The 12,169-nt window shown below is 44.1% G+C and overlaps 1 protein-coding gene across 2 annotated transcripts in view; it reads right to left on the bottom strand.

The window, feature by feature from the left end:
* The window catches only part of LOC119456071 (hemicentin-2-like), a 208,937-nt gene that overhangs the window by 62,202 nt on the left and 134,566 nt on the right, over window positions 1-12,169 (bottom strand). For both annotated transcript variants that reach the window (XM_037717669.2, XM_037717670.2), the window contains exon 3: window positions 468-794. In XM_037717669.2, coding sequence (XP_037573597.1) covers window positions 468-794 — 327 coding nt within the window. The remainder of the gene's footprint in view (window positions 1-467; window positions 795-12,169) is intronic.

The following is a 12,169-nucleotide window of genomic DNA, read 5'->3' as shown; positions in this document are numbered from 1 at the left end:
TATTATGCATCATATTATAGAACAAGACAATATAACAAAAATAATAATAGAGTGATACAAAGGTAATATACAAAATGAGTCACAATTATTTCAGAGAAAACATTAGTACATATTAGGAGTGAATGTAGTGAATGTATTTCCAAACCAGGGGCGTAAATACTATATTACGCTGTCTACTTAGCTTAAGAAATAAACGATTGAGTTTGATTTTGGCACATTCAATGGTCGGCTACAACTCAGAGACTAAATATTTATTTACTTGTAATTATCAAGTGCAACTTCTCGATTTCGTGCGTATCATGAACGCAGCAGAAGCTTAAAAGATACTGGAAATGTTTGGCTTCATTTAAAGGTGGTGTAACACAACTGCGTTATGCGCGGCCCACCTATACGCCGCCCGCGTTTGCGCTCCAATGCTTGACCCCACAATATTACCAAGAAGTTGTAAAGTATACGCCCTGACCCACCATGCACGTCCAGCTGGACCCACTTGACGACGGGCGCGGGTGTGGCCTTGGTGATCACGACGCACTCTAGCCGGGCTCCCAGGTCCCAGCGCGAGAGCACAAAGCGCGCCGTCGACGTGACGTCGTGAATTCCACGTAGGTGCGGCGTTACAGACGTCTTTACGGGCAGCTGGGCGGACGCGTTTCGCCACAGCACCTGCGGGGCTGGTCGACCTCCGGATGAGAAGCAGTCGAGCACCACTGTAGTGCCCTCCAAGTAGGGACCGAGCAAGGAGCCATTGGCCAGGCGGCGGCCATCCATCTTGATCACGGGCTCCTTGGGTGTGACTGGAGATCGCATGCGCCATAAATAGCGATGAAAAAGAAAGAGCACATGAGCAAAGAAAGTAGAGAGATATAAAAAGAGAGAGAGAGAATCGACAAGGGGAATTCAGGGATGTTAACAAGGCTGAGCCCGGTTGGCTACCCTGCACTGGGGAAGGGTAAAAAGGGGCTGCAAGATGAGAAGAATGAGTAAATTCCAGAGTGTGCCGGGACACACAGAAATGAAGGGTTCGTAATACAGCATCATCAAACGCGGTAATATAGGATAGCGCATTTCAAGAAACGCAGCAGCGTTTTGTCGCTTTGCACGTCGCATACGCACGATGCGACGGTCCCAGGAACTTCTCTTTTAAAAAATTACAGCCTATCCACGGGGTGAATGATGATGAGTGGGCGAAGCTCCGGAGGGAATCATCGGATCTCCCGCTTAAGGGGACGCTAGCACAAACGCGTTAGAAATGTGCAGTACTCTCTAGTAAGGGGGAGCGGCCACAGCGTCTTACGCAGCCATTTACACATGCCGGAACGTGCACCGCGTTTGCCGACGCCATCACCTGACTGCTGAGAGAGTATACCCCCCGTATTCATAAACGCTCCTCGACTTGAACTTGACTTGCCACCGCTTTGGGCAGCGCGTTCGAAACGCGTTGAAGGTAAGGCGGAGAGGTCACAGCGTCTTACACCAGCTTCTTACACGGGCCGTAACGCGCTAGCACAAACGCGTTAGAAACGCGCTAGAAACGTGGCCTTTCGTTAATGTTGGGTATTTATTGCCATCGTGGTGCGTGTGTCCATGTCCGCTTCGTAGCGTAGTGGGCTAACGCCGCGCGCTCGGAAGTGAGGGGTCCCTGGTTCGATTCCGCGCTACGGACACAACTTCGGAATTTTTTTACTCATTTTTCTCAGACTGGTTACACACTACTGGTTACACACTACTACTTACGATGACGGGGACGGAACGGGTGCCGCTATAAGGAGCTTCGCCCCTAAAAAGCCTGTCATTTAAGTGCCATATAGCTGTCCGAAGGATATCATTCCATTGCTTATCAATGCGCTCATATTAACGACGAAGTTGAAATAAAGGAGCCTGAAAGCTCGCCGGATGAAAAAAGAATACACTCAGCTAGAACACGCATCACTGACAAAGTGCTCGTATACTGCGCTAATGGTTGCATAACAATCAGCGAAAACCATGTGACGAGGCAAAACATGACAAACCTCATCGCAATACGTGATCGTCGTACATCGGAACTAGGTTAGCAAGGTCACAACATCGCCGACGTGCGATGTGTGTGAGTGCCAGTGTCGCTTTTTGTAGCCGAAATCGCAAAGAAACCAGTTGAATCGGTGAACACAGTCTTTTTTTCACAAGTTCTGTACAGGCATTGTATTTGCTGAAGTAGTTGTCTGCAATTATGTCTTCCGGAAAGGGGCACTGCGAAATGTATCGTTGCTTTATTCGATAGACATAGCAGAACGATTCAGGCCTGCGATCTCTAGTAAGAGTTGTCTTCTAGCCCATGTCCCTGCATGGTACTAAAATAAGAACACTGCCCAAGCACTCCGTACAGATGGTTAACCAGCGAAACTGAAACGTGCGGCCCCGGTGCTTGGCAGTGGGTTAATCCCGACGCTGTATTGAAGCATTTCTCAATTATTGGTTACATGTTTGTGTTTCTAGTGGAACGCAAGCGCCAATGGCGGGCGGATGCTGCTAACCACGACGCCAAGCCAACTTGAGATATCGAACGCATGCGACAACGGCGAGCCGAGGAGGAGGCGTTGCTGGCTGAGCAGCGTCAACGTGGCAATGGCGGGAACGCACTCGCCTGCCGACGCCCGCTTTCGGTGGGAGTTTCTCGAGCGGCACTTTGGCTTCGGCTGCGACGAAACGTCCACGTTGAAATCGCGAAGTGGAACGCAAGCGTCAATGGCAGGCGGACGCTGCTAACCATGACACCGAGCTAACTCGAGATATCGAACGCATGCGACAACGGCAAGCCGAGGAGCCCGCGTTGCGGGCAGAGCAGGTACAACGCAGGGAATGACGTCACTAACGGCGCTGCCAATGGCGCGCACGCTTGCGTATGACGTAGAGGACTACGTAACTGACGGCGCAGCCAATGGAGACGTTTAGAGAAACATGGGACGAACGGTTTTTCGTTGCCATATACAGCTTTCACTGTAAAGCAAGAATCATCACCCTTTGTAAATATGGTGATATAGATGTACGGTGATACAGATGTGATGACCACGTTATGTACTCCATGTTTGGGATAATTCTACTTACTCGTCAGCATGCGTGCTCGCCAGCGCAACAAGCGTCAACATCCGTCTTATAACGATGACAGTTGTTTGCACTTACATGCTCAAAGGGATTCAATAGAAGCTTCTGTCTCCAAGCTCTTTATTCTGTTACTTTGGTTAAACAAAAGTTGGACCAGGACAGTGCTCAAAACGAAGTAACGCTTCTCACAGCTCGCTCTCCTCTCTTTCTGTCTTTTTGTTTTTATGTTTGCCTTCACAAGTCTTTCCTACGTGAACGCAATTTTCCCTCACATTCAATTTCTTTCTATTTCCGCTTTCCAACTCACGTTACGCGCCGAAGGAACACCGAAGTAAACAGAAAATGAACGAAGGCCAACTAAGTATTTGGGAGTGGAAGCCAGGGCCCCGACAGCGTCTCCTTGATTAAACGCAGCCTTGCGTAAATGTTTCAAGTTTTCCTCAGGCGTTTCTGCCATCTTTAACTCCAATGGCCTCTCGAGCTACTAAGGGCGGCTAAGGAGAAAATAACTTTGCCCCTGTATTTTCTTTCGATTGTCTGCTTTTGGTTAAGACGCGTTGTTTCCGAGAGTCTTTATGCCGCGTTGCACCCCACAGACAATAAAAATAACAAAGGAATAAATAATGTTTGGACAGATTGCATCGCTCGTGCGAGTCTAAGGCTGTTGCAATCATGAGATCTAGTTTAAAGGATTTTCTTTTAACAAGACTGGTTAGAAAAGTGTTCTTCCCGCTGCAAAGCCTGTAAAGGTTTGCCGACATGTCAAAGCAAAATCAAAACAGTGCCCGATCAACTTCACAGCGCTTACGCTGTGCTGCTGTTGCTCCTGGATTGGGTTGGCGACCTGCGCATGCCTGTGTGGCTAATCTATCAGTCTTAATCTACTTGCGCTATCACGTGCGCATTCCCATGGGATTGCATGCATTAGTCGAGGCCAGATAATCTACGTAACTCATAAGAACATCTGCGCTGTCGTCGCCACATAAAATAACTACACAGCTGAAGTATTTTTACCGTAATTTGCATCTATCACAAACTTGTACACGTTACAGAAAAAATGTTACCAATTAGAACTGCAGTTACTTCAAGCCAGAATGTAGTTGTAATGATTACAGTTACCAATTACTGCCCCACGAACATAACTGAGCAATTATTAAAAAGTAGTCGTTTACTTTTACGTTACTTTTCTTCCAATGTTTATTAATATTGCAATAAAAAATAAGTAGATTAACTAATATAGCGAGCTGGCGTGGCTCATTCAGTGCGTGGTTGCAGCCCTTCAGGCGTTGTTTAGCTTCCTTAAGAGTTGCTTTTCAAAATTTGTGTCAGTAATATTCATTTTTCTTTTCTTCTAAAGAGGCCGTCACCGACACTTTAAGCTCGCTCGATGTGCGCACTGGAAGGAATGGCGGTGTTGTAGCGCATGGAACACCTTGCGCACGAGATCGTGTTTGCTCAGTGCCACGATGCGCACATCTGGGTCCTCTGTGAAGCATAGCATTTCATTGTTAGTGGACCTCGGAAACGATAGTCCTGCTAGGGAGAAGCTGAAAAAAAAAGGAACGTGGGTGATTTACCGGCTACAACTTCCGAAGTTGCCATCGGCGTAGATTCATAGCACTTTCGGCTCAATTCTTCGGGCAAAGTCTGGTGGAGCTTCTGCCGGTCTCCTTTACTCGTTAACATTTAGACGCATACCAAGGAATTGTAAGGGACGCCAGCAGAAGTTCACGTTTCTTGAAAAGGTGGCTAAAATTGCAATGTGATTAAAAAAAACTGCTTATCATTCAGCCCTCAAATTACTGCTTGCGTTACAATCGCAAAGTAAGTGTATGCACGAGTCCCGTATCTTGCAGACAGACAGGAAGACATGCGTTTAACGGCCCAAAACGGATCTATATGGGAGATATCATAGACTACGCTGAGCAAAAAATTGAGTGGCAACTCTCACGGATGCTATGCATATCGCCTAAAAGCGCCTCCAAGAAAGGTGAGCAAAACTCGGGCTTGCCCGTCGAAACCGGCACATCCACGAGGCTGCCGCGTTAAACGACCGCGGGTGTCGTGCTTTAGTTGCCGCTAAATTCAAGTGCTAAAAGGTGTGTCTCCTGTTACAGCTTGTCCCACCAATAAAGTAACTAGTTAGATGTAAGTGATTCTTGAAAAATGTAATTGAATTACAGTGAACGTTACCGAGTAAAAAAAAAGTAATCGCTAAATTATAAAATTGCTAAGAAATAGAAATCTTTCCAAGTAAATAATTATATTTCAGTCTTTACGCGCAAGTCTGATATATCAGCACATTTTTAGGAACGCGGGGATCGTTCTTAGAGTCGTGCGTTGCAGAATCGAGTTCATTAATAACTTCCCGTGTTTGAACCTCATAGGCAGCAGTCTTGCGAAACGTTTAAGCGCCTGCTTGTTAGTTTTAACGAGATAATTTTATGCTTGTAACAGCGCAATAAAAGAGTAATTTTATTTTTATTATGTAATGCACTGTTATCTCTGTCCGCAACCACAATCCCACTGCTGCTTTTAAAAACACGCACCCATGCCCGGCACAGAAGTGTACGGGGACCTTTTATAGCCTCGAGATGAAAGAATTGAAACACCGCCATATTCGTTATTATCTCAGATATTCAATTTAGATGATTGGATTTTACTTCGTGAAATGTTCTTTGTGAAAGGCACTCCACCGTTGAACATAAGTCCAAGACTAAAAAAAATCGAAATAATCTAAGTTGGAGCAGGCACATGCAAGTGGAAACTTGTCCACAAAAGCAAACGATAGCACTGGCTTAGTGACTCCAATTTTCCTTATGGCTAGAAATACGATCGTCACTCTAGCAAATGAAAGTTGGGGTGTATCTCAGAAGCTAATCAGGGCTCTTTCTCTTGAGGCCCTCTCTGTGGTGAAGGCTCTGCTTAGTTTTCTAAAACGCGCACTTTGATTCTTCCTAACTAAGATAAAAAGGACAGCGAGTTAAGCTTAGGCACGCTAACCAGACCTCACTAGATAGTAAACTGGGCTTCTGACTTCTCGCTCTTTCAAAAAAGCACCTTTTTATTTCATACGCGCTTTTGTTTCATCCACTGAGATACGACTTCCGCAGTTTCTTAAGCTTGGGCTGGTCTGGCGTCGCTCGCCGCTGTGTTAGGCAATTTCAATAGCTAAGGACAATAGAAGTAGCCCAGTATATGAGTCGGCCCTAACGTTCAATGGCACAGGTCCATCCCTCGAAATAACGACCGCTGTAAAATCGAACGCATTCATATTTTAGTTCACCGATAGGGCTGGTAGAGGCACCAATAACCGTTATATATCAAAGCCTTCTGATTGGTATATATCGTTAGACGATGGCATTAGCGGCAGTGTGAAGCAGAAACTGATGTTAAGCGTTGTCATGAAAACTGAGAAGCTTTAGGGAGAATGTGTTTTTAGGAAAAGGAGTCAAACAGGCAAAGTCAACTGGCAGACTTCCTTATATGTGTGTGCGCTTGGATCAGTAACAAGTGGCCTAATATAGCTTTGACTTAGCACCATGAGAGAGAGAGAAACGAAGAGGGAAAGGTAGGGAGGTTAACCAAGGACGTACCCGGTTGGCTACCCTGCACTTGGGGACGGGGAAAGGGGAAGAATAGATTAGGAGAGGAAAAAAATGGTCAGTCATTCGCAGAGTCAGTCGCAGAGGAATCTCGCAGTATCAAGCGCCAGTGTAACCCTACCAACGTAGACAGGAAAAGAGTTGAAGTTCGATTGGGTATTCGGTGGAGCGTACAGCGGCTTGATTAACACCCGAAGATGATACTAAGTCAACCCCATATAGTTTTACACTTGACGTTTTGGGGCCGTATTCACGGGCAATCACTTTCGGGGATGTTTTCACAATCGCGAGAGGCGTCTGTGAGCGACAGCATTATTACCACAGTACCAAGGACGCTCTCTTCTACTCCTAAACTGCCTTCTGCGGCAATGAAGTGAATGATACAGGTATGGAGCTTCGGCACGGGTGTTACTGCGCCAAGTATTGCGGCAGGCATTGGAAAATGCTAGGAACAGATGCTGAATTAGCGTAGCTTCCACGTACGATGGTTTCGTATTATACCCACATGTCGAAGGATACAAGCTGAATAGGCTACATTTTGCACAGTGTTGCAATTTGTCTTACTTATTTGTTGTATATAAGACGTTTATGTTTTCTCTTCCCCAGCTTAGACTAATGCAGTTGTGAATGTAGGACTTCTTTCCGGAGCACTCTACTTGTGCAGGCTTTCCCGCCGTCCGTACCTGCCCTCCATTGCCACAGAAAGTTGTTCGTGAGTCCCAGGAACCAGTGACTCACGAGTCCGCGAGTCACAGGAACCAGGAAAGAGTATACTAGGAGCGAGTATACCAGGGACGAGTAGTACCAGGAACGAGTAGCACCAGGAACAAGTATTACCAGGAACGCTGACACATATGCGGCTATAGTCCTGCAAAATCTCGTGAAAGGGAAGGTATAGATGATTTTTCAAAGCATGACGGTCATGATGAACTACATGCTCTGCTTCAAACGCTTCTGGCAAAAGGCAAATGCAGTACAGGCAAGAGCGTAGCCTTTGAGATTAGTTTTTCTTTCCCTTAGAGATCCACCGCTTGGGGGTATTTGTACACCACCTCTCCTCAAAAGTGATCGTTCGAAATTGCCTCCCCTGGATGAAGTCGATAGTCGCTACAAATAAACACAGCTCATGCTGTGACAAGGCTCGCACGATTTCGCCCTGCAACAGCGACAGCGTTACTCACTTAGGAAGATAAGCCGAAAAAATAAAACAGAGTTATAATACAGCGCTTACAAACGATGGACTGCTTCACATTGTTTAACATTGCTGAGAACGCTCAAGAAGAAAAGAAAAATATTAAAAGCAATGTTAGCTCTACACCAGGCGAAATTGATCGGTAAAGTCCCGTTGTTTACGCTCTTGAACGTGTCCTCTTATTGTACTTCTAGCATAAGAATGATCCATCTTCCCTAAATGTCATATTTGCTATCATATTCATTCGATTAAATCGTTTCCTTTGCCGAACGAAGATATGCAAACGAAAATTTTGCATAGTATTTGTGCGCAATATAAATTTCGGAGCTATAGCCCCTGTAAAGATGAAAAGTTCTATTTGCAAAAAAACTTTCGACGGGGCACTCTCAAGATACGGAGCTTTTTTTATTACTTAACAGCGGTTGCACTATGAGTTGCGTCACGGCGTAAATTCACACAATTAAATGTAAAATGGCCACTTCTGTGCAGCACAGTGGATTTTATTCGCTAGTAGATAAGTCGACGGCTTTTATTAAAATGTCTTAACTAGTAATTGTCGATTTTCGTTACCATTCACTAATTGACATTTCTCACTGTGCGCCAGATACAGGGTGACTTTCAATTGATTGTTTGAGTCGAGCTCCGGCGATTTCTCATTCCATTCTTGCTGAGTAGTCGTTGTCAAAAGGCTATACTGTCAGACCGGAGCTCTGTCATACGCGCACAAGGGCCACAAGACGCACCTGCGCACTTTTTTATTTCTCACGGGAGAGAGCTAGTGAGCTAGAGCGCAGCAAAAAAAGTATTTGGCTTATATTTTACTATTATGTTTCAATGTATTCTCTAACCTGCCAAAGACTTTGGCATGTTAGGGCCACATGTATGTCAGTACAAAATGATATAGTCGCTGTAAAAGCGCCTATTAAGATACCTAAATATTTACAATAAGTGTGATCCGATATGGAATGTGAATATTTGATTGTGGATCTTGCTTTACTATTTTGACACTTTAGCAAAACGTCTTAAGAGGTGTAATGATAAAATTTTGCCCCGAAATAATGACCGACTTTAATATTGCAGTGTGAATATTTGTTTTCAACGAAAATAACACATATTCTTCTTTCAAGTGCATCTTCTGCCTGACGTTTCTCAGAAGCGCATTATTTATATATCAAGATTAAAATTTTGAAATATTGTTTTTGTTTTTTGCCATCTGGTGCGGAGCACCTGATGCGCCCAAAATGATCATGCACATATGAACTGCCAATTGTATGTCGAGCACTAATACCGTTCTCGACGTATCAGCGGTGAAGGCACCTGGGCGTTCGAACTTGTATGGCCTTATAAAAATCCTCCAGTAAATCGAAGCCTGACGCAGTACTTTGTGCTAGTATGTCGTTTCTCATACTATTATCGGTATTTGTATCAGCCTTACCTATTAGAAGACGAGCGCAAATTCACAACACACATAGTAATGAGAAAGACGAGCACTAGGTGAGTGTTAGTCTTAGTATATTTTCCACTTGCTACTTCTATATTTTACACATCCTAGGTCTAGTATTTGCATTCGTTAATTTCCTTCTTCTAGATTAGCATTTGTTATGCCACTTGAAGGACATTCCGCACGTCTACATACCTACAGAAAATTGGTGCTCTCTTTCCAACCCCTATATCCCTCACCCCAGTGCAGGGTAGCAAACCAGAAACTCGCCTCTGGTTAACGTCCCTGCCTTTCCTCTCTTCCTCTCTCTCTGTGGTGTTCTCTCAGTCTCGAATACGTTTAACAACTCGTGTAAATTTGGCTATGGTTCTTGGCTCTATCTACAAATGTATGTTTTAGCATTCTTTGAGTTTCCGCTGGCCAAAGCATCACACTCAACCTTTGTTCCTTCGTCTAACCTGTGATACACTAGTGTTGGAGGTTGAGGCATCTCTCATTTATGCCTGTCTCACTTTCTGCCCCTTCATCTAGTTTTTCAATACCATAGCAGCACAGTATCAACATAATAACCCCAAAAGCACACCACGCAAATAAACTCTGTTATCTTTGACAATAATAAATTGCTAATTCATTCGTTACTCACGCTAGGGGCTCCCTCAGTCTGGGTGGCAGTGTACCACTGTTCGTCCAGCTAGGGCAACATTATATTGGAAACTTTTGAACCATCCCTCGTACTTTCAATTGGCTGGGCAGAACTACTCCAAAGGTGTACATACAGTATATATGATGTGAAAATCTCACAATTGTAAGTGTAGTTCCTGTTTCAGAGTATACAAAACGCGAGCTTTTTATCCTTTTTGCCTCCACGTTGAAAGCCCTAAGCGTGCTGCTACGACTTCGCTCCCAGTAGAGCGCTATTCTTTTTTTATTTGTATGAATGAACATCTAAACAGAACAAGCAAACCTTAATTAAAATGACCGTGATAGAATGTAAACTTTAGTGCACACCGGAGTAGCGTCATTAGTTGCCCGGCTTCCCATGTGCGCGGACCACTCTTGATAATCAAAAAATATTGCTTGCATCCTTTCAAATGTTTAGTTCGGTATGTGATGGCTGTATGTTTCTCGTAGGAGAGAAGTACACAGAAACAAAACAACCATAGCGGAGTATGTGGCTGTAAGCACACCTTAGAGTCTGAACCTAAAGGCACATGGGAACCAAGATAGAGATCGTAAACCTGAAATTTAGTTCGGCAGTAAAACAACATATCTGGGCTTAGCTAGACGTCAGACTCCATAGATTTAATCCTTCTCGCTTCTGCTGTACTTGGCGAACGCGGTTTTATTTCATCGAAACTGGGTGCTGCCCATCACTAGGGATAGGAAAAGCAGTATATTTTAAGAACAACCAACTCCCTTTTTTATTCCGGACAAAGTTTTATGACTGTGATAAAACCAGTGCGGCCCCAACGACACGTGTAATAAAGAAATAGTTATATTAACAGAGCGTAGAAAAGCTGCGGGAACAACATAAAGGCATTTATACCAACCTTTATGTAACGGCTTTCACACTGAAACGGTTGTTACAACGTGGAAGAGTACAACTGGCGGAAACGATACTTTCATTTGCATGTTATGGTGAATACTGGAGACACAAGTAATATTTGCTACAACGATAAAATCGCTTTTATGACTAAACTTAGATACACGTCTTTCACAAGTAATAAAAGCTGCTTCAAGAAGCCGGCGCTTTTCTATTTGTTCCCTGTATCGTTTGTTTATCTCGTATTTACGCGTTGTATTTCTTAAATGAAATATTATAATATGACACTTGTGAGGGTCTTATATCGTGCTTTTTCAAAAAAAAATCAAAAGTACAACACCACTGCCAAAGACACGAGAGGAAGCGATTCATTTTCACGCAGAAAGGGCAACTTATTTCTTCGTGCTTATATTATATGAAGTTTTGCTTTCGATAGCTATGCACACTGATGACTGTAATAAAAGAGAACAACTAAATGACATTCAAGACAGTCAGCTGACCCTATTATGGCAACAAAACTAACAATTAAGGCACATTTTTAAACAAAAAAGCGACTAATTAAGTAGCTAATAACTATGTTTCACCAATTAACCTAACACGAAATACTTTTTCTTAGGAAGTACTAGAACGTGAAGTCAGAGGTACCCTTTCTCTGCCAATCATTGCTTGTGTGCCGCGTAGGTGTCCCTTTGTATTTTGGCGCAGCCTGTTCATCCGATCGTACGCAGTATGTGACGACTACTTTCGTTGACATTGGACGAACTCTTACCATTGTGATACAGCGTGATTTTTTGATGCATCATTGCCCCGTGAGGGCAAATAATATGCATATGTCGCGGCAAAGAAAGAGCCAGTCACCAATCACAAATTAAAGTGGACGTTAGCTTTCCACACAACAGAATAGTTTGACAGTCCGGGAGAAGTTCGGCGGTGGTACTATAAATTTTGATTTTGACTTCCGGTATTTCCTCCATTTTTTCACGAAGCCCGTGGCAGTGTTTTTCTTTTCTTGCTTAACTTCATCAATATGACTTGGCAGTCGTGAGGGTCATAGTAATAACATTGTGTTGAACAGCATGTTGGATCAGGTATTGACCTTAAATAAAAGTATTTAATTGTTTCTCTCGTATTCAGCCTTGGCCCTTTGGTGAAGTCAAATTGCGGAACCTTCGAGACCTCACGCTTGTCGGTGAGGCTATCAGAAGTTAATTAGGGGCATAGCTGACCGAGTACTGTTTTGTAAGATGCCTAGGACGTGGCCATCCACCGCGGTCACGTTCAGCATTGTGTAAATGAAGAGAGGCTGTCGA

The sequence above is a fragment of the Dermacentor silvarum genome, chromosome 6, assembly GCF_013339745.2.
Source record: "Dermacentor silvarum isolate Dsil-2018 chromosome 6, BIME_Dsil_1.4, whole genome shotgun sequence".
Lineage (NCBI taxonomy): Eukaryota > Metazoa > Arthropoda > Arachnida > Ixodida > Ixodidae > Dermacentor > Dermacentor silvarum.
The sequence above is the reverse complement of the archived record's forward strand: the minus strand, read 5'-3'. Positions and strand labels throughout refer to the sequence as shown.